The following is a 25,043-nucleotide window of genomic DNA, read 5'->3' as shown; positions in this document are numbered from 1 at the left end:
GACGATTCCAGAGGACCTGGGGTGGGGAGGGGACAGATAAGGCCACCACAAAGCTCTGGGTCAGGCCTAAGGCCCCATCCCTCCCAGAAATGAGGGCACTGCCAGCTTGTCTCTGATCTGGACAGGACCCGGGCCTGAGCTGAAGTCCAGGAACAGGTAATGAACTTGAACACAAGGTGCTCCTTCTGCCACCTTCACACACCCACCTTCAAGCCCTCTTTTCATACTGTTTCTGCTATTTTCCTTTTATCACAGTCTCAACAGCCACTCGGCTGAGGAATGACCTTAAACACTTCTGATACAGCTGACCAGATTCTGGAGAATGTGTTTTCCCTCTCTCCTGTGATGGCTCTCAGGCCCCCCACCCCCCAGGGGAGACTGGCAGATCTCTGGCACAGAGGAGCCCGGAGCCGTGGGCACCACGTTCTGCCTCGTGGACCAGCGGCAGGCGTGCGGGTCTGTGGTTCAAAAGGCAGCAACCAGGTGGGCGGGGCAGTAACGCAGAGCAGAAGATGCTCAGTAAAGCCGGCCCCGCCCCCTGCAAACCTGGCTGCCCCTGCCTTCCCCCCCAGCCCTGCAAGACTCTCCCTGTCCTACTAACTCCCCCTCCACCCAAGCTGGCTCCAGACACAACCAAGACACTGAACTGAACAAAACTACCAGGGCTGAACGGAAGCCAATCCGTGAGTGACACCATTGGGCGCACTGGTCGCCACCGGCTCTGCGGAGCCTCGGGATCAGGATGAAGAAGCCAGGGGCCTGGGGCCTGCGGGGAAGGCGGCAAAAGAACTAACTGTATGGTCATCGGCGGTGCCAGGCACCCTGACGCCCTCTTCTATTTAATCCCCACCGTTACCCCCGCGCAGGGCGCGTGAGCTCCATCCTATAGATGAGGGACGGGTTCAAGGAGGGCGAAGAGCGGCCAGCAGGTGAGCATCAGGCTTGATGTGGACCCTCATCTGCACGACTCAGAGCTGGCACTTTTCTCTTAGGCCAGGCAGCCAGGGCCCCAGAGACGCCGGGTTCCGGCCGAGGGCGGACACGCCGTCCCCTGCGGCTCTCGGGCCGGCCGTGGTCCTGCTAGGACAAGTGTGCAGGGGGGCGACGTGAGCACAGCTGTGCTGAAAGTGCCCCAACCACACACCCCACACACTGTCCACAGCCTGGCAGCAGGGACCAAGGGGGTCCGGGGGACGTGCTCGGCCGCCTGTGCCACCAAACTCCTGCAGGAGACCTCAGAACAGGGCCATGCTGTTTAGAATAAAGGACAGGGCGGCTGCCCAGAGGATCTGCCGTGTCTGTGGAACTCTGCAAGGCCAGAGCTCTCCACCGGCAAGAGGCCCGGTAGCACCGCGGTTAAGGAGGCTGGCGCTCAAGCCGGCCTGCCTGCGGGCGGCTCCAGGCTCCTCACTTCCTGGCTGTGTGACTCTGGGGAAGTTACCTAACCTCTCAGTTTTCTCATCGGTAAAATGAGAATAAAAACAGCACCTAACTCACTAAGTTGTTCTTGACGGTTAAATGAATTAATACACGTACAGTGCCCAGCGCAGTCCCTGGTACATATCACATAATGATTGACAGATATTATTATGAGTCCCTGGATCTTCCATGAAGCTAACACCACCGCCCCCACCCTCCACTTCCTGCAGATGCAGCATTCGGCGGAATCTAATCTAGAAATCAGGAGCCAGTGGCCACGGGGGAGCAAGGAGGTGGGGGGGAAAGGAGAAGCCAGGCCCTGAGATGAAGACAGGGCGGAACCTGTGGCCTCAGCCCCCGGCCAGCCCCTCCCTCCCCGAGCTGCCAGCTGGCAAGTCTGACCCCTCTTTGACCACCAGGGAGGCTGAGGCATTACGGGGCTTATTCAAGTTCCACACTTACGAGGGACAGGTCCAGGGTTCACAGGCAGAGGGGTCAGAGGAACAGCTTATCCCAGGCGGACACAGAGGGCCCCGTCTCCTCCCGGTCAGTCTAGTCATCCTCATTGTGGCCATGACCTTCCTGTCCACGGGGGAAGCCCTCTCCCCATAGCCTGCCTGCAGCTCTGGGCGTTGCAGCCCCAGTACCGGCCACGGCTGCCCCGTGACTGTCCGTCTGTGGTCTGCTTCCCAGATTGGACATGCTGGGACGCAGGGTCTCGGGACCCGAGGAACATTTGCCGAGGGCCGGAGAGAACTGATTCTTACAGATCGGGGCTCTCGGGACCGTATCAGCCTGAAGGCTCTAGATTGTCTACAGGGCAATGGGGGGCAGATGTGCCTACTTGTGCCAGAGGCAAAAGAGCCTGGATGAGCCCGAATCAAGCCTCGGCTGAATCTCAGCTCTACGTGAACGTGGCTAGTGACCCCGGGCTCCTCTAAGCTTCTTCACGTCTAAGTCTGTGTCAGTGTGGGGTTTCCAGTCGACAGCGACGCACCAGGAGGGTCACACTGGCTGCTGAAGATGAACAGCTCCCACACCTGTGGCAAATGAGCACTCTTCCTCCATCCCCGCCCTGCCCCCGGGACCCCACTACTCGGCACCCACGGGGTTAACTCCCAGCGTTAACAGGGAGCCCCAGGCACCCCCAGTTCTGCAGCCTGGCCCGCGAGGATTGTGAAATAGTCTGCGTGTGACCCTTGAATAGTGTCTCATCGTGAGGCTGACCTGGGTTCCCACAAAGCGCTCAGCACAGCTGGCAAACAGTGGGTGCCCACTAAGTGCTAGTCATCACGGTTGTCAACCCCCAGTGATTCCTGCCTCTGGGTGTCCCGGGGACCACCACGGGGCCTCGGGAGGGAGGCGGCTGACCCACCTGCAGAGTACAAGGCCGATCGGCGTCTTGGGCACCGATGTTTCTTCCCGGGAGCTCAAACCCTGCGGCCAGGCCCTCGGTGGCCCCCAAGCCACGGGCTGGGCGGAGGTGCCCAGCAGGGAGGCCTTGCTAAGCGTCCAGGAGAAGCAGGGGCGGCCTCTCCAGGCTGCCTGCTGAGCCTCAGGCCGACCCCACCGGGCGGGCAGGGCGTCGGGCGGCCCAAGGCTGAGCCCTGACCCTGGGGCTGGGGAGCGGCCCCCGCGGTCCCCGCGGCCCACGTGACAGCAGTAGCACCGCCTGCCCCCCCGCCCAGGGGCACCGCGGCCTTCGCTGCTGTAACGCCCTCCCCGCGGGGCCGGATGGAGGGAGGCCAGGCGGTGCACGCCCCGGCACCCCTCGACGCCTCATCACCGTCCGTGGAAACCCTGAGCCATTGCGACACGCCGGCGTCCTCCAGCAGCCCTGAGCTCCTGGACGCCTGGGGGCACCCGACCAGGACAAAGCCAAACACCCCAGCTCCCGGGACACTGGGACCCCATAGCAATGCCCAGGGCACGGAAACTGGTCCAAAGAACAAAGGAGGAGGAGGATTTGCACTGGGTACAAGGCTCCCCGCCCTCCCCTGGGGCACCACCTCGAGCCCTCCTACCCGGGATGGCCCTCGAGGACCGGCTGCTCTTGGGGCTCCCAGCCAGCGAGCTCCAGTCCAGTCCTCCCACCCCCTCCAAGGAAAACTGGGCCGCTGGAATGCCTTTGCCCCTTAGGCCAAGTGTTTCTGATCCCTTTAAACAGCTCCCAACTCCTAACTCCTTCAGGAAGGCTTCCCGGATGCAGCAAGTACCCTGGAGCCGAAACGCGGTGCCCGCCCTACGCACGGCTCCCTTTTCACGCCCGCCGAGTTGTACGTCATTGGAATGCTCTGTCAGTCCTCACGCTGGTTTACACGCTGCCGCCACGTATGGTCTGATGCAGCTCTGCGGTGGGCTATGGGTCTAGGCTCCCCCTGGGGCTGGGGCAGGAAAGTACTGACCCCTCAGGCCTCATCAGAGCTGCTGCTCATCAAAGACAAACTTTCTGGGCGCAGAGGCGTCCTCCGCTCGTCCCTCCCATGTGGACACTGCAGGGGCAGCAAGGGCCACGTTCGCTCCAGCGAACAGATGTGTAACTTGCGAGGCCCTGGGCCGGCTGGTGTGCTCACTCAGAAACTCTCTCCCAGGACCGATTCCAGAACGGGGACTCTTTCGGGGGCCTTTGGGGGCAAGCCCTGACAGCTCCCCGCCAAAGGTCTGCCCAGAGCCTAGTGCAACCCCTGGGGCCGCCCCCGAGCTGCTCGTCCATCTCCTTCCCCACCTCTCCCGCAGCTGCACGGTACCCACGAGGAAGCCCCCCGTTTACCTCCTTCTTCCGTTTCCAGTCCCTCCCATCTCTGCTGCCGGGATCCCAACCTGCATTTCAAAGCGCAGGTCACTTGTCCACAGCGTCCCCTCCTGACCACTGTACCGCACTCACCCCACACGCCGACCGGCTCCAGGCCACCCTGCTCTCCCCCACACCCCTTCCCAACTTTTTCCGTAGCATCTGCCCTGCACGGGATGAGCAGGAACCCTTATCTCCTCACCCAGCAGGCCAGCAGCTGGCGAGCGGGGCCCGAAGCCGCGACCCCAGGAGCTCGTGCTTTGTCCACAGCGACTGCTTGACAGCAATCCTGAATTAAATGGAATTGAACTCAACACTGGGGGGGAAGGGGTCTTGAGGCTCCTGGAAGCTGACATCACAGGGGTCAAGGTCAAGTCCTGGCCCTGCAGCCCACCTGCTCTCCTGGCTCGGGCGGCCAACCCACCGACCAGTGTCTCTGTAGCTCAGTTGTAAGCGTGGGGTCACAGGATCACTGTGGGCTGTAGGTGACTCATTAAACCTAAGGGACAAGAATCTCATGCCCCACATGGTCTGTGGGTGCTCGTTATCGGTAGGTCATCACTTTCTCTGGGCCTGTTTTCCTCCCGTGGAGCATCAGGTCCCAGAGCCCTGGGGAGGCAACTCTGCAGCCTGGGTGTGCTGGAGCCCGTGGCCTATGGCAGCTGAGGGTTCTGCACAGAGAAGCCAGGCCTCCCGGGTGGCTGCCTGCGCCCCAAAAGGGAAGGCCTGCTCAGTGGTCACCAAGGGCAGAGGAAGCCTGTGTCCTCCTCAAGGTTCTTTTCTGGGACAGGAGCCAGGCAGGGAGCCCCAACCCCTGCGGTCTCTGCCTGGGGGTCTCTTTGGGGGAAGTTGTTCCAGCCTGGTCGTGGTTCAGAACCTTTCACGCCTGGGCAGTTGTGTGCATGCACACACGCACACACACGGACACACACACACCCCTTCGGTCTGTGCGTAGCTGCTAGGGGCCGAGTGTGCAAGTGTTTCTGTGCACCGCTCCACGTGACACACCCAGTCCCTGTGCACCCTCGTGCACACCCTGACTCCCAGCCCCATCTGCGTCCCGGGGGTTTACGTCTGGACGTGAAGGTTTACGCACAGGTCTCCCCACACACTTGCCTGGCTTGCGCTCTCAACCTTCACTACCTCCCTACGCAGCCCAAGGTCACGGCTGATGGCCTGGCTCTCCAAGAAAACTCCAGCGCTTTTCACCAGATCACTCCCAATGGCAGCGCCCCAACTGGACACCCTTCCAGATGAGCCAGCTTCCCCAGGGACCAGCCTGGGCACACAGGGCCCACACCCTGGCTTCGCATGCCCAATGCACGTGAGCAAGCGCTCTGGGAAGTCGGTCCAGAGACAGTGTTGCTGCTCGGAAATTAGAAGACGGTGCAGGAACCGCCCGCTGCAGAGGCCCTGAAACATATCATCGGGATGTCGAAAATAGACCTGACGAGGGCTCAGGCCAAGGCCCGCCCTGGCCACCAGCCAAGCTCTGGCCAGAGCTGAGCTGGAGAAGAGCCGCGTGGTAAACAGGCAGTGCTGGCGGCGAGAGCCTGGACGCTGCTGGAGCCCGAGCCCTTGGGGTGAACCTGAAACGTGCCCAAGGTGGTGCCCGTGCTCTCCCGCCTCAGTGCCAGTGGGGACCCCGCACCTGCTCGCTCCCCCCACCGGCCGCACGCCTGCAACCTGCCCCTTTTTCTGCCAGAGGCCCAGGTGCCAATCCACCCTTCCGGGCACGCGGCTGCGACCACGCCAGACACGCCCTGGGCACAGCTCCGGGAGACAGACACCGCTCCCGGGGTATCTTCCCAGTCTGAGCCCTGATGCCTGCTGGTCAGAAGGAAGCCTTGGACCCAGGGGGCTCTGGTTTTCTCTCCCTGCAGGGGCCGGGTCCCCAGGAGCCACAGTAGGGGAAGTTGCAGGGGGCGGTGCCCACTCTGAGGGCTGACGCAGCCTTCCAAGGCTTCCAAGCAGGAGCGCAGCCTGCCCACACAGGGCCAGTGAGCTGCGCCCAGCCCCCCGGCCTTCCTGGGCAAGAGAGGGAGGCTGCGGGCCCCGGGGACATCAGACGCAGCTGGGTAATGCAAACAGGCTGTAGGAGGAGGTCAGCCAACACAAATGAGAAGCATGTGGCATCCACTTCCCCTTGGCTGGCAGGCCGGCACAGGCCTCCAGGCCGAGGGAGACACTGTGGGAGGGAGCCCAGGTCAGCCAGGTGCTGGGGGGCAGACCTTATGGGGGATGGGGGGTCCAGCTGGGGGCTGGACTCTACGGGGCCCAGGAATCAGGGGAACAGCTCGGCCCCTCCTCCTACCAAGTCTTACTGCAAAAGAGAAGACAGATGGGAGAAAGAGGAACAGGGGGCGAAGGGAGGAAAGATGCGAGGGAATGCAGTCAGGCATCTGAGAGGCAGGCCAGCCTGACCCGAGAGGATCCGGAGAGCAGGTCTGCACCCACAGGTGGAAACTCTCAGGAGACAGAAACTCTGCTCAGCGGGCTTTCTAATAACGAGGGCTTTCCAGGAAAATGAGGTAGTGAGCTCTCTGTCACCGGGAGTGTGTAAACAGAACACCCACTTGCCTACGACGCTAGGAGGGAGTAATTTCTGCTTCAGGTGGGTGGCTCAACCAGACAATTTCCATTGTGTGTTCTGTGAATCCCAGGGTGGGAGGCGGGGGCTCTGCACGGAGAGGGTTCTTCTCTCCGGCTGTACAAGAAGGCGCCGCAGAGCAGCAGGGATGGGCCTGGGGGCTCTGCTCAGCTGGGTCAGTGCAGGACCCACTCTCCCTGGAGCCCCGTGGAGCAGCCTGCACCCCCAGCCCTCGAGGTCAGAGGCTGTGGGCTGTGGGCACGGGTGTGGAGGGGCGGCCCAGAGCAGGGCGAGGCTGGAGGTCTGCAGAAGACAAAGCCTCTGGTGTTGGCAGCTGGGTGGGGACAGGCCACGGGGGTGGGCGGTTGTGCCCGCAGGAGATGTCAGGGGGTGGGACGAGAGCTAACAGTCAGCAAGCAGCCCAGGATTCCAGGCGACTTGGCGCTGTTCCGCCTTCAACCCCCATCCAGGAGGGCCTGGGCCTGAGGGTGGAGCCTCTGCTGACCACCGAGGGCATCTCCCTTGAGAGAAGCCCTGGGCACTTCCCCTCCACGTGTCCTTGTCCCCAGAGCACAGGAGCTACCCCAAGGCCTTCCCGTCCCCCATCCACAGGGCCAGTGGCTGCCCGGGGAGGGGGAGGAAGACGGCTTTGGCTGCAGCAGCCTGAGCAGAGCAAGGCCCAGAGGGTAAGAGCAGGACCCCACGGGCCCCGGTGGAACCCGAAGCCTAGCCCTGGACCCGGGGAGAAAAGAAACGTCCTCCCCAGCGCTACCCTTGAGGAGGCAGAGGCCTTGCAGCGGGAAGGGTCTGTGCCAGCTGCCCCTCCGCTAGGCATTCACTCACCTGCAGGCCTTGCCTTCCTTCACCTGTGGCTCTACAAGCCCGGGGAGGCTGCAAGTCAGTGCCCTCACTCTCCTGCCGGGCCTCTGGGGAACCACTGGGAAGGCACCAGGAATGGCCCTGCGTATGGAGCCTTGGGCACGAGAGTGTGGGTGAGCTTGCACACGTGGCCTGGCTGCTCGGGCATTGGATCTTGGAGGACTCCCAAGAATCCTCCACCCACCGACCCCCCAGTGCACTGAAGAACAAGGAAGAAAACCATCTGAGAAGCCATTTCTTCCCTCCCCCTATTCACAGCATCCCAGAATGTAATCTCTAGAGTAAATTCCCACCCCCCCACAAAAAAACCCACAACAACCCACTGGCTTAGAAACGGATAATTTCCTGACTTCCTTCCCCTGCTCTGTTTGGCCTGCGCCTCTGAGGGCCTAACCGTTGTCACGGCAACCCCTCACGTGGGTCCAGACACTTTCTGAGGAAGTGGGACCAGGCCGCTCCAGCCGCCTGGGCTCCTTTGCACCTGACCTGGTCCCCTTGCCTGGAGGGCTGAAAAGGGGGTGCAGTGTGCGTGGGGTCACCAGACCACTTGGAGGTCCTCGGACCCAGGTCTGAGGAGGTGGAGGAGTGTGGTCAGGACGGCATTGTGTATGTAACTGCTCTGAGTTGAGACAGGCTCTCTTAGGTACCTGGGGTCCTGTCAAGGTCCGACCACCTCCCTCTGCACCCCTCCCTAATGCCGACAGGTAGGAGAGAGCCATGGAGCAGCTCTGCCATTCACAAATGGGGAACGTGAGTCCCAGAGGAGGTCACAGAGCTTAGGACTTCCGCACAGGGAAGTCAGGACTGCAGCCTTCTGCCTGCCCCAGACCCAGGCCAGGGGCCGGTGACCTTCGCTCTGGAGCCGAACTGCCTGACATGGACTGTCTACCAGGGTCCGAGGCCATATGATCCCTGAGACAGGCCCCCTTCCCTGGACGCTCACCCCCCAGTCTTCCAAGTTTCTAGGGTTTCCCAGTGGGACCCTAGTTCTTTGGCAGCTTCCACAGCGAGGGAAGGGCAAGGCGCCTGCCTGGACCATCTGGGCCCCAGCTGATTTCTGGCAAGCGGTGATCAGCTTTCATTCCCTTTCATTCCAGAAAGGCTCTTATTCGGGGCTGCCTCACGCCCTCTCCTCTCCCTCCAGCAACCGGGGCTGGGCAGCTTCCGGGGTCTGAGATGGTCCCAGGGAGTAAGCGTGTCCTGACTTGGAGCCTCACGGGTGTAGATCCTGCGTCCTTCACCATCATCCGGAGGCAGAGGCGTCCACTCGTCTCCCCAGGGGCCACCCTGCTCTCCAGGGAGGGTCCTGACGACCCGGACACCTTCATGGGTTCTCCTGTTCCCCGACTCCACACAGGAGAGGGGCTCTCCCTGGCCGTCACCTTCTCCCTCCTCCTCCCCTGCCCTCCCTGCTCCACCCTTCAAGGCCCCCCGCACTGCCCTCCTGGGGCCAGCCCCGCCCGGGGTCAGTCCAGCATGTTCACCAGACTTTCCACGCCTCTCCCCGCAACAGCTCCGCCGTGGGGTCATCAGGGCCGGTCTGGTGACCCATGCCCAGCACACACCAGCTTGGTCAGGTCCCTCTTTGCCCGCTGACTCCCCTCCCTCAATCAGGTCCCCTACACAGAGCTGCGACTTAGCAATCACTTAGCAATCAGGACAGCCGTGCAGAATCTGCCTTCCCATCATTGGCTCAGGGAAGACTCCAAGCCCCTCGAGGCTCTGACCCTGCATTTCCGGACCGCCTGGGAAATGGGGCGTGTTCTCCCCTCACTCCCAGGAGCGCTTTGAGACAAGACAAGTGCTGAGTGGGCGTGAGGGGTTACCGCAAAGCCTCTCCCCCCGCCCTCCTCTCCCCTCGCCCACCAGCTCTACGACTATCTGCCGGGGTTTCTGTGGTCACTGCCTCTTGAGATGCAACTAAGAGGGCTTCAGCCAAGCAGCTAGGTCCTGGGGCAGTGCAGAGACTGCAGGACTGGGGAAGCCCTGACCTTGAAAGGGGGCTGTGCCCTCTGCTCTTCTGTGTCGCTGACACTCCCCTCCGCTGCCCCCAGGGACAGCCCCCGCCTTCCTCTCCCCTATCCCACCCCACCCCCTCTCAGCCCTGCAGAGAGTGTTCTCCCCGCCTGCCCCTGCACCTCCCCTGGCCTCAGTCACAGCTCAGTACCACCTCCTTAGAGGGGCCTAAGCAGGCCCCGCCCCCATTTTCTCCAAAGCCTTCCTTGGTGCCTACAATTACTTTCTTTCTTTTCTCCTTTACTGTCTGTTTCACCCCGTTAGACTGTAAGCTCCTTGAGGGCAGCACTCGGCACAGGGGGGGAGGGGTGGGGGAGGGGAGGCCGCTCCTCGGCTTCTGCCCCCACCCTCATCCCCACGGGTCCCTGCCTGCGGAGGCCGGGCCTTCAGGTCGCTGCGCCCCGCCTCTTTGCCCTTGTCCAGCCCCCCGACTACCCCTGCAGAGCCCATATGCGGCCTCCTCTGTGAACCTCTGAATCCAAAGCTCCAAATCCCTGCCCTGCTCGGGGGTCCCTCGTCCTGGCCCACACGGGGCCTGGGGGTCCCGGGAAGGTCGCGGTAGGTCGAACCCGTCTTCCCAGCGCTGCCTTCTCCAGGCCGCCAGGCGAGCACCTCACCCCCCATTCCCACGCGCCCCACTTCGTCCTGCCCGTCACTCGGACCGCAGCCCGCGTCGGTCCCGCCCCTCACACGCGCACGGACACGCCCCTTCCCAGCCCCCAGCGGGGCTGGCAGCCCGCCTGGTACCCGGGAAGCTCGGGTCCCTCGGCGCCGGAGGACCCACATCCCCGCCACCGCAACAAGTCCGCGGAGCCACGGCGGCCGCCCGGCTCCGGTCCTCGCCGCTGTCCTCTCGTGGCCCCGGCACGGCCCGCGCCGGCTCCCGAGGCGCAGCGGCCTTGCGTCCCGCGCATCCCGGGTCCCTCCCTCTCAGGGCACAGGGTCCCCGGGGAAAGCAAGCGCAGTTCCGGGCCCGCTCCGGGTTTTTTGCTTAGGCTCTTCAGGCTCGGAGAACAATGGGGCAGCTCTCTGCGCTTCCTCCGCCCGAGCGAGCTTTGTTCCTCCCTTCCCGCCCGCTCGGCTTCCATTAGCCAAAAGGCAAAGGCTTCCCAGTCAACCAGGAGTCTCCGCGCGAAAGCCCAGACCCTTCCACACGCCCTAAAAACCTGGGGGTGGGGGGTGGGGTAGGGGTTTGGCCCAGGCCTGGGGCCGGGGCCGAGGTACAGGACACGCGTCCAGATGCGGGCAGCTGGCTGCCCGCCTGCCCCCAGGCCCCTGTCGTGTCTCCTTGCCGGAGCCCATACCCGGGAAATCCGACTCGTGCTCCCACCGGGGATCCACAGAGGAAGCGGAGCCTCAGCTGTGCTCCGCGGCCAAACAGCGCTCACAGCTGCTTTCCCCACATCTGTGCTCTAGGTCGGCTCCCGCCGGCCGCGCCCCGGCAATGCTGAATGCGCTCTTGCCCAGCACAGAGCACACACGGCAGAGGGCACCACCAGCCCCCCAGGTTTTGCCGTATAAAGATTCTAGACTTTAAGATCCCAGGAAGCTGATGGGCTCTATTTCTGAAGAGCTAAGCCCCCCACCCCATTGTCCAGCCTCATCTCCGGCAGGCCAGAGCAGAGCCCCAGCCTGGGGACATCTCTCCCAAGGCGCACTTCAGCCATATGCACCTGGGGATGGGCCAGCCCTGTACACCTGGGCGCAGTGTCCCCGCATAGCCCGAGCCGGGGTCTAGAGAGCCCCGCCGCTGTCCCCACACCTTCCCTGGCAGCGGGCGAGGGGAAAGGCCGGGGTGGGGCGGGGAGGCAGGACTCACCCAGCACTTGGCTGAAGAGCAGCTGCTCCAGGTCTCCCAGCACGGTCACCACGAGCTCGGGGTCCACCTTGAGGAAGGCGCGCTCCTCCTGGCCCTTGGCGGGGGGCGCGGGCCCGGAGCCCTTCTGCGCCTTGGCTTTGCTGGAGAGCAGCTCGTCGTCCGACTTGCCGTCGTCGCTCACGGCCGCCTCGGGAGCCTTGCTGAGCGGCTTGACCTCGGCGTAGGGGCCGCGCGGGATCCGGCTCGGCTTCCCCAAGCTGGGGGCGAGCGGGGCCAGGGGGGTCTTGGCGCCGCCCGCCGGGCCGCCCTTGGCCTGGAAGAGCGAGTGCTCGGACTTGGACAGCGTCTTGGACATCAGCGGAGCCTCGCGGCCTTTGGGGCCCGCCTTGCCTAAGCCCTTGGGCGCCTTGGCCATGTCGTCGCTCCACTCGGGCTCGTATAGCTGCATCTTCTTCTCAGAGTCCGTGAGGAACGAGAGGTTGGTAAGCGACTTCTGCTTGCGCAGGTTGGAGGCGGGCGGCCCGCCGGGGACTCGGCCGTCCACGCTGCCGGACTTGAAGACCTTGAGCTCCGCCGCGCTGGCCTTGGCCATGCCGCCGCCGCCCGGCGCCTTGGCGCGCTTGGGCAGCATGCCTCTGCCGTCCGCCGCCGCCTTCCTGCCCGCGCCCCGAGGCTCTTCCGCGCCCTCGTCGCCGCCGCCGCCGCTCTGCTCCACCTCGGGCTGCACGCTCTTGACGCTGCCGCCCAGCATTCTGCCCGCAAGGAGCGCATGGACGATCCGCGCGTCTGCAGGCACCGGGGGCGGGGTGGGGGGGGAGCGCGCAGGGAGGAGGAGGCGGGGGAGGGAGGGGAGGGGGAGAGAAAGGACGGAAGAAACCGAGGAGGAAGGGGAGAGGAAGGAGGAGGGAGCGAGGGAGCGGGGAGGAGGCGAGCCGAGGCGCAGGGGAAAGAAACGCGAAGAAGGAAGCCGGGGAAAGGGAAGGAGCGGGGAAGCCGTGGAGCGATGGGGCGGGGTCGGAGGAAAAGGGGCGGGGCGGGGAAAATACAAATCAAAATCTTAAAATCAATCAAAGAAGAACGCAAGCCCCGCAGCTGCCCGGCGCTCGGAGCTGCCCGGCGCCGGGACCCGGTCCCCCGCCCGCCCCCCGCCCGCCGGCCGGTGGGTCCCGTGGGTCGCGCGCCGCCCGCTAGCGGGAGCGGAGGCTGCGGGCTGCGGCTCGGAGCGCAGGAAGGAGGGGGGAGGCGGAGGAGCCGAAGGAGAAGGGGAGGGGTGTGCGCGAGCGCCGGGAGGTGGGGGGGAGGGGTGTGCGCGAGCGCCGGGAGTGGGGGGGAGGGGTGTGCGCGAGCGCCGGGAGTGGGGGGGAGGGGTGTGCGCGAGCGCCGGGAGGTGGGGGGGGAGGGGTGTGCGCTAGCGCCGGGAGGTGGGGGGGAGGGGTGTGCGCGAGCGCCGGGAGGTGGCGGGGGAGGGGTGTGCGCGAGCGCCGGGAGTCGGGGGGAGGGGTGTGCGCGAGCGCCGGGAGGTGGGGGAGAGAGTCTATTTCTGGCTGGAGAGGGGGTGGTATCTGCAGCCGAGAGCCAGGGGCGGATGAGTAGAGGGTAGGGGGAGATGAAGGATTCGACCCGGTCTTCTCGCTTTCCCCGCCGAGGCGGGCAGGTTCCGGGGCACGGGTTGCCCCCTGCCGCGCCCGGAGGTGGGGGGGCGGTGGAAAGGTTCCATTGAGCTGGTGTGGGAGTGCGGGTAAAAGGGGCTGAGACTGGGCGGCTCGGGACGCGGAGGGAGAGTGGGCTCGTGGGGCCTGGGGGGAGATGCGGCGGACGTGGAGAAACAATATCCAGGTCGCCCGGGAAACTCCCGGCCCCCCACTTGCCTTCAGTCTCTGAGGCTCCAGGCTGCCCTCCCGAAGTGCAGGATGCCTCCGGAGGACGGGGGCAGGGGGTGGACGAGGGTGGCTTGGAAAGACGGGGCCCAGGGTTGACTGGGCAGGGGCCTCAGGGCGCTGGAGGCAAGGCCTGACTCTCGGGATCCGGAGACTGGGTTTCCGGTGACTGTATGACCTTGTCAAAGTCACTGCACACACACCCCCTCTGTCTTCTCTCACGGTGGTTACAGTACCAGCTTCAGAGCTAAAGGGACTTTGGACCTGCAGAGCGCTTTGTCAAACCCAGGGCATCAGGAGGAAGCCGAGCACTGGCCCCTTGCCCGCCAGATCTACAGTGGAGCCTGCGGAGCACTTAAAGGAGACATTGTCCTGTAGCCCTTCTCCCTCCCTGCCCCCCGGGCCCAGGGAAGAGAGATGGGGTGGAGCGGGGACTGGAGGCTAGAGGCTGACGGAGCAGGCAGCCGTTTGCATGGGGCTGTCCCTCAGTAGAGGGCGACACTGCCCATTCTTCACGGCCTCCCAGGTCAGGGCCAAGTTGCCTAAGCAAAACGGTCCTCTGGCAAGAAAGTGAGGGACAGGAGAAAGGGAGGAGTGGGCCCCGGCGGAGCCACACACTGGGGAAGGCCCAGCCCTGAGAACTCTTTGCCAGAAAGCACTAGCCATCGGATACCTGCCCACCTCATCCCCAACCTCCATCTCTCTAGCCCCAGGCCCCCCTTCACCCTAGAATTGGAGTCTCCTGCTTCATGCACTCTGCTAGCGCTCATCACAGCCTGCCTGGCGTGAGAGGCATTTGTGTACGTGTCCGTCTCCCCCACCAGCACCCACGCTCTCAGGGATGGAGCTGTGTCAGCACCTTGGTGGAGCAGATGCTGCCCCTGTGTTGGTAACGTGGATTTGGATGCCTGAGGGCTGTGCTCCAGGCCTGCTCCCTGCATGGCTCCTGGGTCCTATCCCCAGGACTCTGTCTTCCATCATCCCAGGCCTGGACTGAGACACTATAAAGTCTGCAAGTCCAGGTGTCATGGCAGAGAGGATGCACTGACCACAGTACTGAGCACAGACGTCTCAGGCAGAGGGGTGTTTGGTAAGAAACGTGGACCCTTGGCTGGGCATTGGAGAAACGGAAAGATGGCGATTCTGCCCTCAGGGAACTCAATGTCTGGCAGGATATGGAAGGTAACAGTACAAGACCTGGGAAAATAATACTCATTTTCATGGGAAACAGCAATGTCAAGCACATCACCACATTTACTGCAGGCAGACAGACGGAGGTGGGCGTATACTGATTACAGGAATGACAAGGGGGAGACTCCCAACCCCGGAGAAGAGAGCTCCTGGCTGTCTCACCGATGCTGTTACCCCAGGGTCTGGCACTTACTTAGGAGGTCCCCAATACATATGAGCATAGCAGTAAGAGGTCGTGCTGGCAGGTGGGAGAATAGGTGGAGGAAATCTCAGAGGCTTCCTGGAGTAGGAAGCAGTATAAATAGGGAAGGGTTCAAACCGGGGTGGGGGGGGGACGGGTGCAGGGTCAGGGGCAGTGAGTGCAAGTTCACTAGAAGGTCCCCTGGCAGAGGGCACAATGCAGACTGGCCTCTGGGCCTGTGTCCAGCACTTAGGAGACTCAGGGGTGGACTGCGATCGCGATTTCAGATAGGGAGTGAGAAGCAATAGGATGGGTAAAGGGGCTTAAGTGGCTTCATGCCAGAACTTGGTCCGGGCACAGAGAGTGCCCAAAGGAGGAGGCCAATCAGGAAATCTTCCCTCTGGGCACACACGAGACACTCATGCTTAAGCCCAGACACAAGATCCCAGCTCGAGGAGGGGATCCAGTCCCATCGTCGGTGCCAAAGGTCTGGGTGATCATGCGCTCCTGCCCCCAACACAGGCCGCTTTTCATGAAATCACGATCGCTTCTGAAGTCCTCATCCTTACTCAGGGGTCTCCTCCAGTTTGCACAAGACACAGCTAATTCAATCACGAGGGAATCTCACCATTCCTAAAAAGAGCAGCTGAGAGTCTGGGGACACTTGTTCCCTAATGTACCAGGTTACAGTAGTTGGCTTGCTGTGTGTATGTTCTCCTCCTGCACATAAATTCAATCTCCTCCTTAGCAGACAAGGAGAAATGAACTGGCTGCCATCTGGCCAAAGAGCATGATTTGCGCTGTGGTCCATCCCAGCCAGTGCGCGCTGCTGTAGACAAGGTCTGGCACCTCGTCCGGCCCCTCGGTCTCTGGTACCCACGTCTGTAGGTTCCATCCTCCCATGTCAGTCACTGGAGTTGCTCTGACACTACCCCACCTGTTGCGCTGTCCACTTGCGCTTCCTGGTCCCTGGATGCCCACTGCCCCGGACCTAATCCTCCTTCCTTCCTGGTGATCTTACCCCCTCATCGGCTCCTGTGTTTCAGCCTGGTCCCTGCCCCCTCTCTTTATTGCCCTGTGTCTCCTCTCGAGGGATATCACATGCCCCAAACCCCATGCCCGTCCCCTTCCTTCAATAAACGGCTCCTGAAATTTTGCCTCCTTCTAGAAAAGAGGGTTTTCCAGAAGACAGGCACCAGACCCCCTCCATCCTACCTCTGCATGAAACACCACCTGTCGATTTATGAGACAGAAAACACCTTCCATGCTCACCGCCTGAGCTGATTCAGTGCTGATCCCCATGAGGACCGCTCCTCCCTCTGTCCACCTGGTACTGCTCACCTTCCCGCTGTCCCTCTCTAAAGGGTCTTGCTGTGATCACGGGGTGGTCCCTTTAAATCGTCACCTTGGCATCCTGGAACTTCTAGACGCTCCCCAGACAGGCCTCTCTATCCGGCGGCTCTCTTTATTCCCTTCACATCCCCTGAGTTTCCCACCATCCTCTACTGCAGAGGGAGCACTCAGCTGCCATGGCAACAGCCATCCCAGCATCAGTCGATAAAGCCCATATATGCTTCCTCAAGTGACTCCTAAAAAGAGAGGATCCTGCCCTGTCACAGCACCCCCAGTCCCAGACTGGAGCCCCTCCCCCCACTCTGCAGGACCGCCTGGCCGGGAGGGTACAATGAAGAGAGAAGGCGAGGGTCTGTGTGCTGAGGCAGAGGCCCGGCTGGGCAGGGGGTGGGTGCTGATGATGCAGTGGCCTGTGGCGGGGACTGGACCCTGCCCGGGCTCCGGAGGGGACTCGGGAAGGAGGCTGGTTTGGAATCATGAAAGTCCCCAATCTCCAGCCCCCCGAAACTGTTCATCACCCCACTCCTCTCTCTCCAAAGGCATTGGCAGTCTCTGCAGTGGGCGTGGGATGAGCGATTTGACCACATCTGTTGACCGATAACTTAAAACAACTTGAGGAATGAAGATACAGGCACACGGCCAAGGACAGGCATGCAGTGTGATGTTCCATCCCCCGCCCATGACTGGAAACGGGTGTAGCCCTGGTTGTGAGAGGGCATTCTGGGATCTGCCCCTGGGTTTGAGAGAGGATTTCTGGGGGTGGGGAGTGAGGAAGAGAGGAGGAGTTGGGAAGGAGGGCTAGGCTGCCCCCACCTGGTTGACCTTGAAAGGTGACCTTGGGAGAAGGTGGGATCTGAGGCTGGGGGAGTGGGCAGGTGAGTCCACACTTGGTTCCCTCGAGGGCTAAGGGCAGAGCAGAGAAGAGGGGAGGGTTCTCTTGATTTCTGTGCCCACAGTCAGGATCTGGAGAGCAGGGGCTGGGCACTAGCCCACCCACCCTGGGCACCTTCTTTAAGGTGTCCCCACCTGACCCCTGTGATGAGGTCCTCCGTCACCTCCCGACACCTCCACCTCTGTGGAAAGCCCTCCAGCCACTGATGCCTGCTTCCTTCTGCCCTTTTCTCTTCCATGTCACCCACCCCCCATGTCCTTCCACCTCTCAGCAGGGACTTCTTGAGCACCCGAAACATGCACGAGGCCAGGCTGGAGGCTGCGGAGGTGGCTGATGCCCGAGTGGCGTCTCGTCTGCAGCTGGACGGCCAGCCTCCCGGTGCTCACATCTGCTCAGCGCCTCCACATGCCAGCTCTGACAGGTGCCGCGGGTGCAGCAGAGAACGGGACAGACAAAAGCTCTTGTCCTCATGGGACGTCCAGTCCAATGGGAGGGACAGGCAATAGACAGAAACGTCAGCTCCTGAGAAGTGCTAAGGAGAAAGGACAAAGCAGGAAGGGGAATGTGAAACAGCTGTGGGCAGGGGGTGACTATCTGATTCGGTGACCAAGGAAGGCTTTACTGAGAAGGTCCATTTGAGTAAAGATCTGAAGAAGAGAGGGGACGATCTCTATGGATATCTGGGGAAGAGGTTTCCAGGCAGAGGGAACAGCCCAGGCAAAGCCCTGAGGCAGGGTGTGCCTGGTGTGTTCGGAGAATCGCAAGATCAGAGGCACATCCGCTAGAGAGAAAAGACGGGCCGGCGGCAGGCAGTGAGGTCAGGATGTGATGGAGGCCAGTGTGCGGAGGCCTCAGAGGTCCTCGCTTGGCCTTTCACTCAGTGAGATGGGAGCCCCCCGGCAGGCTTGGAGCAGAGGACGGGCACAGCCTGGCTCCCCCTGGGAAGGGTCCCTTGGCTGCTGGGTGGGGCTCCTGGGCAGACTGCAAAAATCAAGGTGAGAGATGACGGCGACTTGGAACTGGTGGTGACTTGGGCGGTGGTGAGGAATGGTCAGCTCTGGGCATCTTTGGAAGCCGTTAGGGTTTGCTGATGGACCAGATGTGGGTCTTTGGGAAAGAGAGGGGTCAAGACTATCCCAAGGACTGGGGCCTGGACAGTTCTGTCGGTCAAGGTCGGGAAGACTTGAGGTGCTGGCGTGGAAAGAGGATTAGACCCTCTGTTTCTCCCGGCCCTTCTCCAGGCCAAAGGGCCCTCCTGTGCGATGTCTCTCCTGACCCACCCACACGCTTACTGCAGCCAATGCAATCATTTCCTGGCATCCAGCCCACATTCTTTATCCACTCCTCTGTGATTCCCAAGGACCCACCCTTGGTTGGCCGACGGACGATGAACTTTTCCCAGAACGCAGCACGGCTCTGCACACAGTGGGCTCTCAGAAATATCTGATGAATGACGATTGCTGGGATGAATGAATGCGAGACTCAGAGCAGATGTGTGGGGACTGTAAACAGCAGTGACCTCTCGGTACCCGTGGTGACAGACAGCGCAGCTGGTGCCCAGTGGCAGCCAGGCCCGGGGACGGCGTCCCAGCCACATCTTCCCTCCCTTCCCTACAGCCCTGGGCCGCGGGGAGGCGGCAGACCCTCTCTCTGCCCCTTTGAGGAAGCTCCAGTTCTTGTGACCTTGGGACAGGTCACAGCTGAGACCCTCTCCTCCCCCATCTCTGCCCTGCACACCTCTGGGGGACAGGGCGAGAATGGGCAAGAAGTCCTCACGTTCCCTCGCGCACCTAGCAGTCCCACCAGGAACGTGAGCCCCGCCCTCCCAGGCCACCTGGAGGAAAAGAAGAGCCGGTGGACACAGTGGTCCAGCATGGATGTACCAGCTGGCTCGCACCTCATCCAGGAAGCCCTCCCAGACTGATCCTCTTGCTTCCTCCCAGCCTTTGCTTTCCAGGGCCTTGGTAGTTGAGACGTTTCTGTGGACTCTGCAGGGCCCTGGCTCAGCCTCTCTGGTCCCAGGAGTCTCCCTAAGCTTCAGGGTTGGGGGTTTTTCCTATGGGCTCCAAGGTCAGGAGTGTGGGCCCAGAAGAGATTTGCTGTCTGCCTGTGTTGGGGAAAATGAGGCCCAGCAAACCCAAGGCTGGGAGTGGAGCCAGGGACCGTGGGCCCCAGTCTGCCTTCTGGCCCAGCGTCTCAGGGAGCACTTCCGGGAGGCTGAGGATGCTGAGGAAGTCTAACTCCAGCCCACGTTCCTGGGAGCTCACAGCAGCCTGGACGCATCTGCCCTGAGCCTCCATGCCAACAGGACGGGAGTGAGCCTGCCCATCCTGTGAAGTAGGGGGGCCAAGACGAGCTCAGGTAGGACACAGGGCCTGAGCCTGAAGCCTAGTGTCCCTAGCTGGAGGGCAGGGCTCTCCCAGGCTGGGAGGGTGTAGGCCCTCTGCTCAGAGGCTGGGTGCTCTGGGTGTGCAGCCCCACAAGGAGTGGGGACTGTGGCCGGAGGGCCTCAGACCCGGGAGGTGAGGTCCGATTTAGGGCTGGGCTGCGACTCCCTAACGCCCCCAAGCATCCTGACCCCTAGGCTAGAACACGGGACCTCCGTCCCTCGGCAGGGGAGCCCGGGCGTGCACAGCAAGGCACTGGGTTCCTGCTCCTCTTCTAAGCACCGCCCCCAGGACCCCTGAGTGCTGACGCCCTCCTTCTCCATTTCAAGCCAGAACTCTGTGATGGCGGGCGGAGGTGAGCTGGGGGGCTCCCCAGGGAAGGACTGTCCCCCAGCCTCTGGTATCAGCAGCCACAGAGGCCAGTACTGACCCCCGCACAGCACTCGGCCTCCCTCCCCTGCCCCCGGGAGCCTTGCTGTCTGATGCTCTCCCACCCACCCTCCGGTCCAGGCCAAATCCCATGCCTGCACCTTGGCTGTGTGTGCCCTTCTCCCAGATGCCTCTTCTCTTATATGAATTCAAGTCCAGTTCACCCTTCAAGGCCCAGCCTGGGGCCGCCTTCTCTGACTACATCCCACGCTGATCTTGAACTTTCCTCTCTACCGATTACAGTCAGGGTGCCACGTGGTCAAATTCTGCCTAGCTGAATCCTAGGGAGAGATCCTCCCCCTCTAGCTAAATTCTAAGCCCCCCATTATAGACTGCATGTTGGTATCCCCACCCCCAAATTCATAGACCGAAACTCTAATCCCCAGTGTGGTGGTATTTGGAGATAGGGCATTCAGGAGGTAATTAGGTCACAAGGGCAGAGAACTGGCAATGGAATTAGTGCCCTTATAAGAAGAGGCGTCAGGGAGCTTGCTTCCTCTGAGCCAGGTGCGGACACAGCGAGAAGACGGTTGTCTACAAGACAAGAAGAGAGCTCTCACCAGGAACTGAAATGGCTGGCACCTTGACCTTGGACTTCCCAGCCTCCAGAACCCTGAGGAATACATTTCTGTCGTTTAAGCCGCCTGGTCTACGGTACTTTTGTTAAAGCAGCCTGGGCTGACTACGACGTGTCCCTACATGGGGTAGTTAAGAAGGGCTCATCCCCTGCCGCGGGGCAGGGGGTCTTAACCACCACTAAGCACCTGCTATTGCCAGGGACCCTCTTAGACCTGTCACTTGCACTGTTTCGTCAAACTCTCTGAAGCGGGGACTATCATTATCTTCATTTTACAGAGAAGTATGCTTGCCCAAGGTCACCCAGCAGGCTGCCGGTGGAATCAGAATTTGAACACAGATCTGCAGGTCTCTCACAGCTTCCCACAAGTTCCTGCTGTTTCTCGGGACTTGCTGAATAATTGCACGTGAGCCCAAAAAGGAGGCCTGGGTCCTGGAGGGGGTGTGGGGACTGGGAAGGACCACCTATCCAGCCAGGAGCTTCCTGGAGCCCGGATGCCCACCGCACCTGGGGTCTGCCTGGGTCCAGGACTGCATCACACTCGGACTGGCCCGCAGAATCCTGGGGGTGGGGGATAGGGTGGAGGATTCCTCCTATGGACCCAGCTGCTTGTTCACAGCACCAGGGGCCCTTCATGGCTCAGCCTCGGGACCTCTGTCCTGAGATCCTTGTCACTTGCAGGGGACGTGGCAGCCCTAACACATCCAGGACCCCTTGGGAACTTCCTTATTCCTGAGTCTTGGGGGTCTCGGGTTCGCTTCAGGACTCGCTATGTGGCCTTAAGAGAATGCCCACATTCTCTGCACTTCAGCTGGTCAGGAAGACGTCAGGTCGGGGTGGAGGTGGGCTTCCAGCACGGAGAGGCAGGAGGAAGCCCCTGACCCAGAGGACTCGGGCTGAGTCCTCCTGAGACCTCCCGCTCCCGGCTAATGCAGAGACCAGGGTAAGAAGTCTGGATGTTTCCCACACGGGCTTGGCTTGTATGCTGCCATGGCAACCATGCCCACACACCTGCTGGGCCGTCCACTGCATAGTGGGCCTCAGAGCAGCTCTGCAAGGCCCAGATACTCCATTCTGAGACCAGGATCAGCCATCGGTTGTCGTGGCAACCACAGCTGAGAGGTGGGGGGTGGCGGCGTGTGCTGGCTGTGCCCTGCGTCATGGGGGGTGGAGACCCGTGAACCGCCTGCATGGGTATGTGTCCTCTGATGCAGGCGAACCTACGGTCCACTCTGACCCGTCCGTGCAGGATTGGCTGTCCTAAGGTCAGAGGAAGCTCAAAGACAGTCGTACTCCGTTTTCTGCTTTAGGGCAGAACTGGTCCGTTTGTAATCAATCCTGTTACCTTGCTGTGGGCCAAGAAACCCAAAAGCCAGATGAGGAAAAACACAAGGCCCAAACCCAGGTTGTCTGGCCAGCCCTGTGATATCACTGCTGCAGAGCAGAATTTCTTAGTCTGGGTTCACAGACCAGATACAGAAGACCCATAAAAGCAACCATCAAATGCAGGGTTTGTGTTGTGAATACGTCCATTTGTCTGGGAGGCGGATTGAGTGTCCACCAGCTTCTGAAAGAGGTCCTTGATGCCAAAAAATTAAGGACAGCTCTAAGAGGAAGGAGAAAGCTCTGCCCACCTGGGCCAGGGAGGGCTGGGCCGGCTGAGTTAACGAACCTGGCCTCTTCCTACCTGGAGATACACTCCCATCCGGTGGCTGCTCAGATGGCACCTCTGTGTTTTATTAGAGTTTTGTTAGGTTTTTAAACAAGGCATTAAACGTAACAGAAGAATGCCATGGCTCCTGTCTCAATGAACGTTAAGGGACTATTCACTTACAAACTGCCCTGCAGATGCCCAGAATACCCACTGGTGCGGGCTGCGGAGTCCACCTCCCTACAGCCTGACCCCATCCCCAGACGCTTCCCTCCGCTGCTCCCCACTGCACACGCCCGCAAGCTCTGCCGAGCCCCAGCCTCCCAGGCGGGAAGGATGCAGGAGCTCACAGGGTCCAGCTTCTGCCCTGGACTGTGAACCTGGGCCCCCGGGCTCCACTGCCCCTGGGCCTGAGCCTCCCTCCTACTGGAAGTCCCTTCCCTCTCTGACCTCAGCCATTCTCCCCCCAGAACCTGCTGGCTTCCCTCCCGCCCTTTGAGAGAAGGGACAGCTAGGTGCTTCTCTGCCCTCCCTGCCCCCAGGGCTTGGGCGACCCCACGCCCACCCACCCTCCCGCTGCCCGGACCCTTTAACTATCTTCAGCTGCCTCTGAAGCTCCCGACACCATAACCCAGGAGACATACACAGGAAGGCAGGGTTTTGATTCGGGCTGCCTCTTAAAGGACTCGTGTGGATGAATATTATGACCGGGGGGATTCTCAGCTTAATCCTCCTGGTCCCTGCGTCCGTGTCCCCTCACTCTCCACTGCGTCTCCCAGAGCTCCTTCTGGGTGAGCTGCTGGGCATCTTCTTGTCGGGGGGGGGTCTCTCAGCGGGGACCCTAATCCTATCATCACAGGGGTGGGGGAGCTGTGGGCAGGGATGCTCTGCGCCCATTTCTGCCCATTCAGTGGTGCCCAGGGCGGACTGAAGACTTGCATGTCACTGGCTTGGAGGGTGCTCTCCGCCTGCCTGGGCCTCCCCAGAAGTTAGGAAAGGACGGGCCCACCTTTGCCCACGGGGAGGGGGCAAAGCCTTGTGAAGCCAAGTCTTTAAGGGCAACCCTGGAGGTGAGGTCTCTCCACCGGTCACAGAGGGACAGTGGTGGGAGTCTAGCAAACAGCTCCTCCCATGGCTGAGACTTCTAGCTGCCCTGCGACCCCGGCTCCCTCGATAACTGCCCCGAAGTTGTATGGGGTGGTCTGATTTGGAGAGATTTCCAGTTCATCTGAGGCCAGAGAGTTGAATCTCAAAGCCCTGTAGGGAGGAGCTGAGTCCAGGACAGACAGGCATGGAACACAGGGGTGAAGCTCCAGGAAAGCCACAGGGGATGTTTATCACCTTCCCTCCCACCATCCTTCCCAGCATCAAAGACCCCAGCTTTCCCAGCACTGAAGGTGGCCGCTGCCCACATTCTCAGGGGGAGTCCCGAAGCCAGAGCTGTGCCCTTGCTCACTGGGATGCACGCACACTCCAGAGCTGGGGCTTCTCCACCACGGGGCCTCTGTGCAGCTCATGTACAGTTGCACAGGCTGAACACTGCACAGCTCAACAGCCACAGAAGCTCCACTGGGCAAAGTCTGTGCCTACTTTGTCCCTGGATGTACCCAAGTGTCTAGAGGAGTGCCTGACATGTAGTCAGCGCTGGATAAAAATTTGGTGAATGGGTATAATTCTCTGGAATTGGGCAACACAGGGGCCCCGTGTTCTTGGGCGGAACAGGAAGCAGGGAAGCTAGGCCCTACCAACCCTGTGTATTGCTTTTCGAGCGCTCGTGGGTGGTAGTCCCGGGGGATCTGGGCTGCCCAGCCTCTGCTATTTTTGACCCTCCACTAAAATGGGCCGAATCCACTGCCTGGAGGTGAGCCCCATTCCCAGCCAAATGCTGACGTGAGAGGTCCCCCAGGCTCCCCCCTCCCCCTCCACTCCTCCGAAGAAACAGAATCCAGATGCCTCCAGTTTTTAGGTACCACACCCCGCTCAGCAGGCTACCCTGGATGACCTCACTACCTGGCCTCTCCCTCTGTGGCCCTCCCCAAGCCAGACCCGTCTCACTGGTCATCTCACAGCCTCCCCAGCCTCCCTCGGTGCCCAGGACCTGGGATGTGTCCCCTGCCCCCAGGGAGGTCATGGCAGGCATGGCCCAGAGTGTGACCTCTGAAGCTGGGCTCCAATCCTGGCTGGACCACCTTGGGATGTCACCTACCCTCCCGTCACCTGTTAAGGTGGGCACATTAGGAATGGCCCTCTCCCCACCCCAGGGCAGCAGCAGGTCATGCTCAGCATGCGCTGAGCGGCTCTCGTGTGCCGGGCAAAGCTTCTCAGCACTTTGCTCGTACGGGTGCATGTTATCCCCACAAAACTCTCGGAAGAAGGTGTGGGTGTCATGACACAGGCATAGAGAGACTAGGAACCAGCCAAGCCTGCACAGCCAGCAAGCAGCAAGGCCGCGATGCCAAGCAAAGGTGTGGGTCCCCACCTCGCCCAGTTGTTGGAAGGAGTGGAGGCGTGTAGCGCGGTGCCTGGTTCGGAGGAAGCCCCGTAGAGCCGGCACTGCCATTCATTGTTAACAATTACCTCCTGTCCAGGTCCTGGAAGGCTGCTCCATCGCAGACGCCTACTCTGTTTATCCCCGAGCTCTATGCCCCTCCAGCCCTACAGTGGCCCTGACCCGCTTGAGCCCTGAGAACACAGCTCATACCGCCTGCCCAGAGCTTGGGCTGGGTTTTCTAGTCAATTGTCTGTGCGTCCTCTCTCCACGGATGGCTGGGACACAGGCCCGGCTCAGCCCGAAACTCCCCAGAGGGTGGAAACGTGAAGCGGGGTCGGGAGGGGGGCGGTGTGAACGCAGCATGAAGGACACAGGCTTGGGAGGCAGAGGCAGTGGCATCGGGGCTTGGCTCAGGTCGGGGGAGGTGGTGGCGGGGACTGGCTCCCGGGGACTGGCTCACCGGCCCATCCCCTTCCCGCCACCTGGCAGAAGTGAGGGAG

At 61.7% G+C, this 25,043-nt stretch overlaps 1 protein-coding gene across 4 annotated transcripts in view; it reads right to left on the bottom strand.

Moving 5' to 3' along the window:
* NAV1 (neuron navigator 1) overlaps positions 1-25,043 on the bottom strand; it is a 209,828-nt gene that overhangs the window by 114,973 nt on the left and 69,812 nt on the right. For 3 of the 4 annotated variants that reach the window (XM_082616096.1, XM_082616095.1, XM_082616097.1), the window contains one exon: positions 11,515-12,300. The exons of the other annotated variant lie outside the window; for it this stretch is intronic. In XM_082616096.1, coding sequence (XP_082472222.1) covers positions 11,515-12,300 — 786 coding nt within the window. The remainder of the gene's footprint in view (positions 1-11,514; positions 12,301-25,043) is intronic. 4 annotated transcript variants of the gene reach the window in all.

This window comes from Mesoplodon mirus (genome assembly GCF_964341445.2).
Source record: "Mesoplodon mirus genome assembly, chromosome: 3".
Lineage (NCBI taxonomy): Eukaryota > Metazoa > Chordata > Mammalia > Artiodactyla > Ziphiidae > Mesoplodon > Mesoplodon mirus.
The sequence above is the reverse complement of the archived record's forward strand: the minus strand, read 5'-3'. Positions and strand labels throughout refer to the sequence as shown.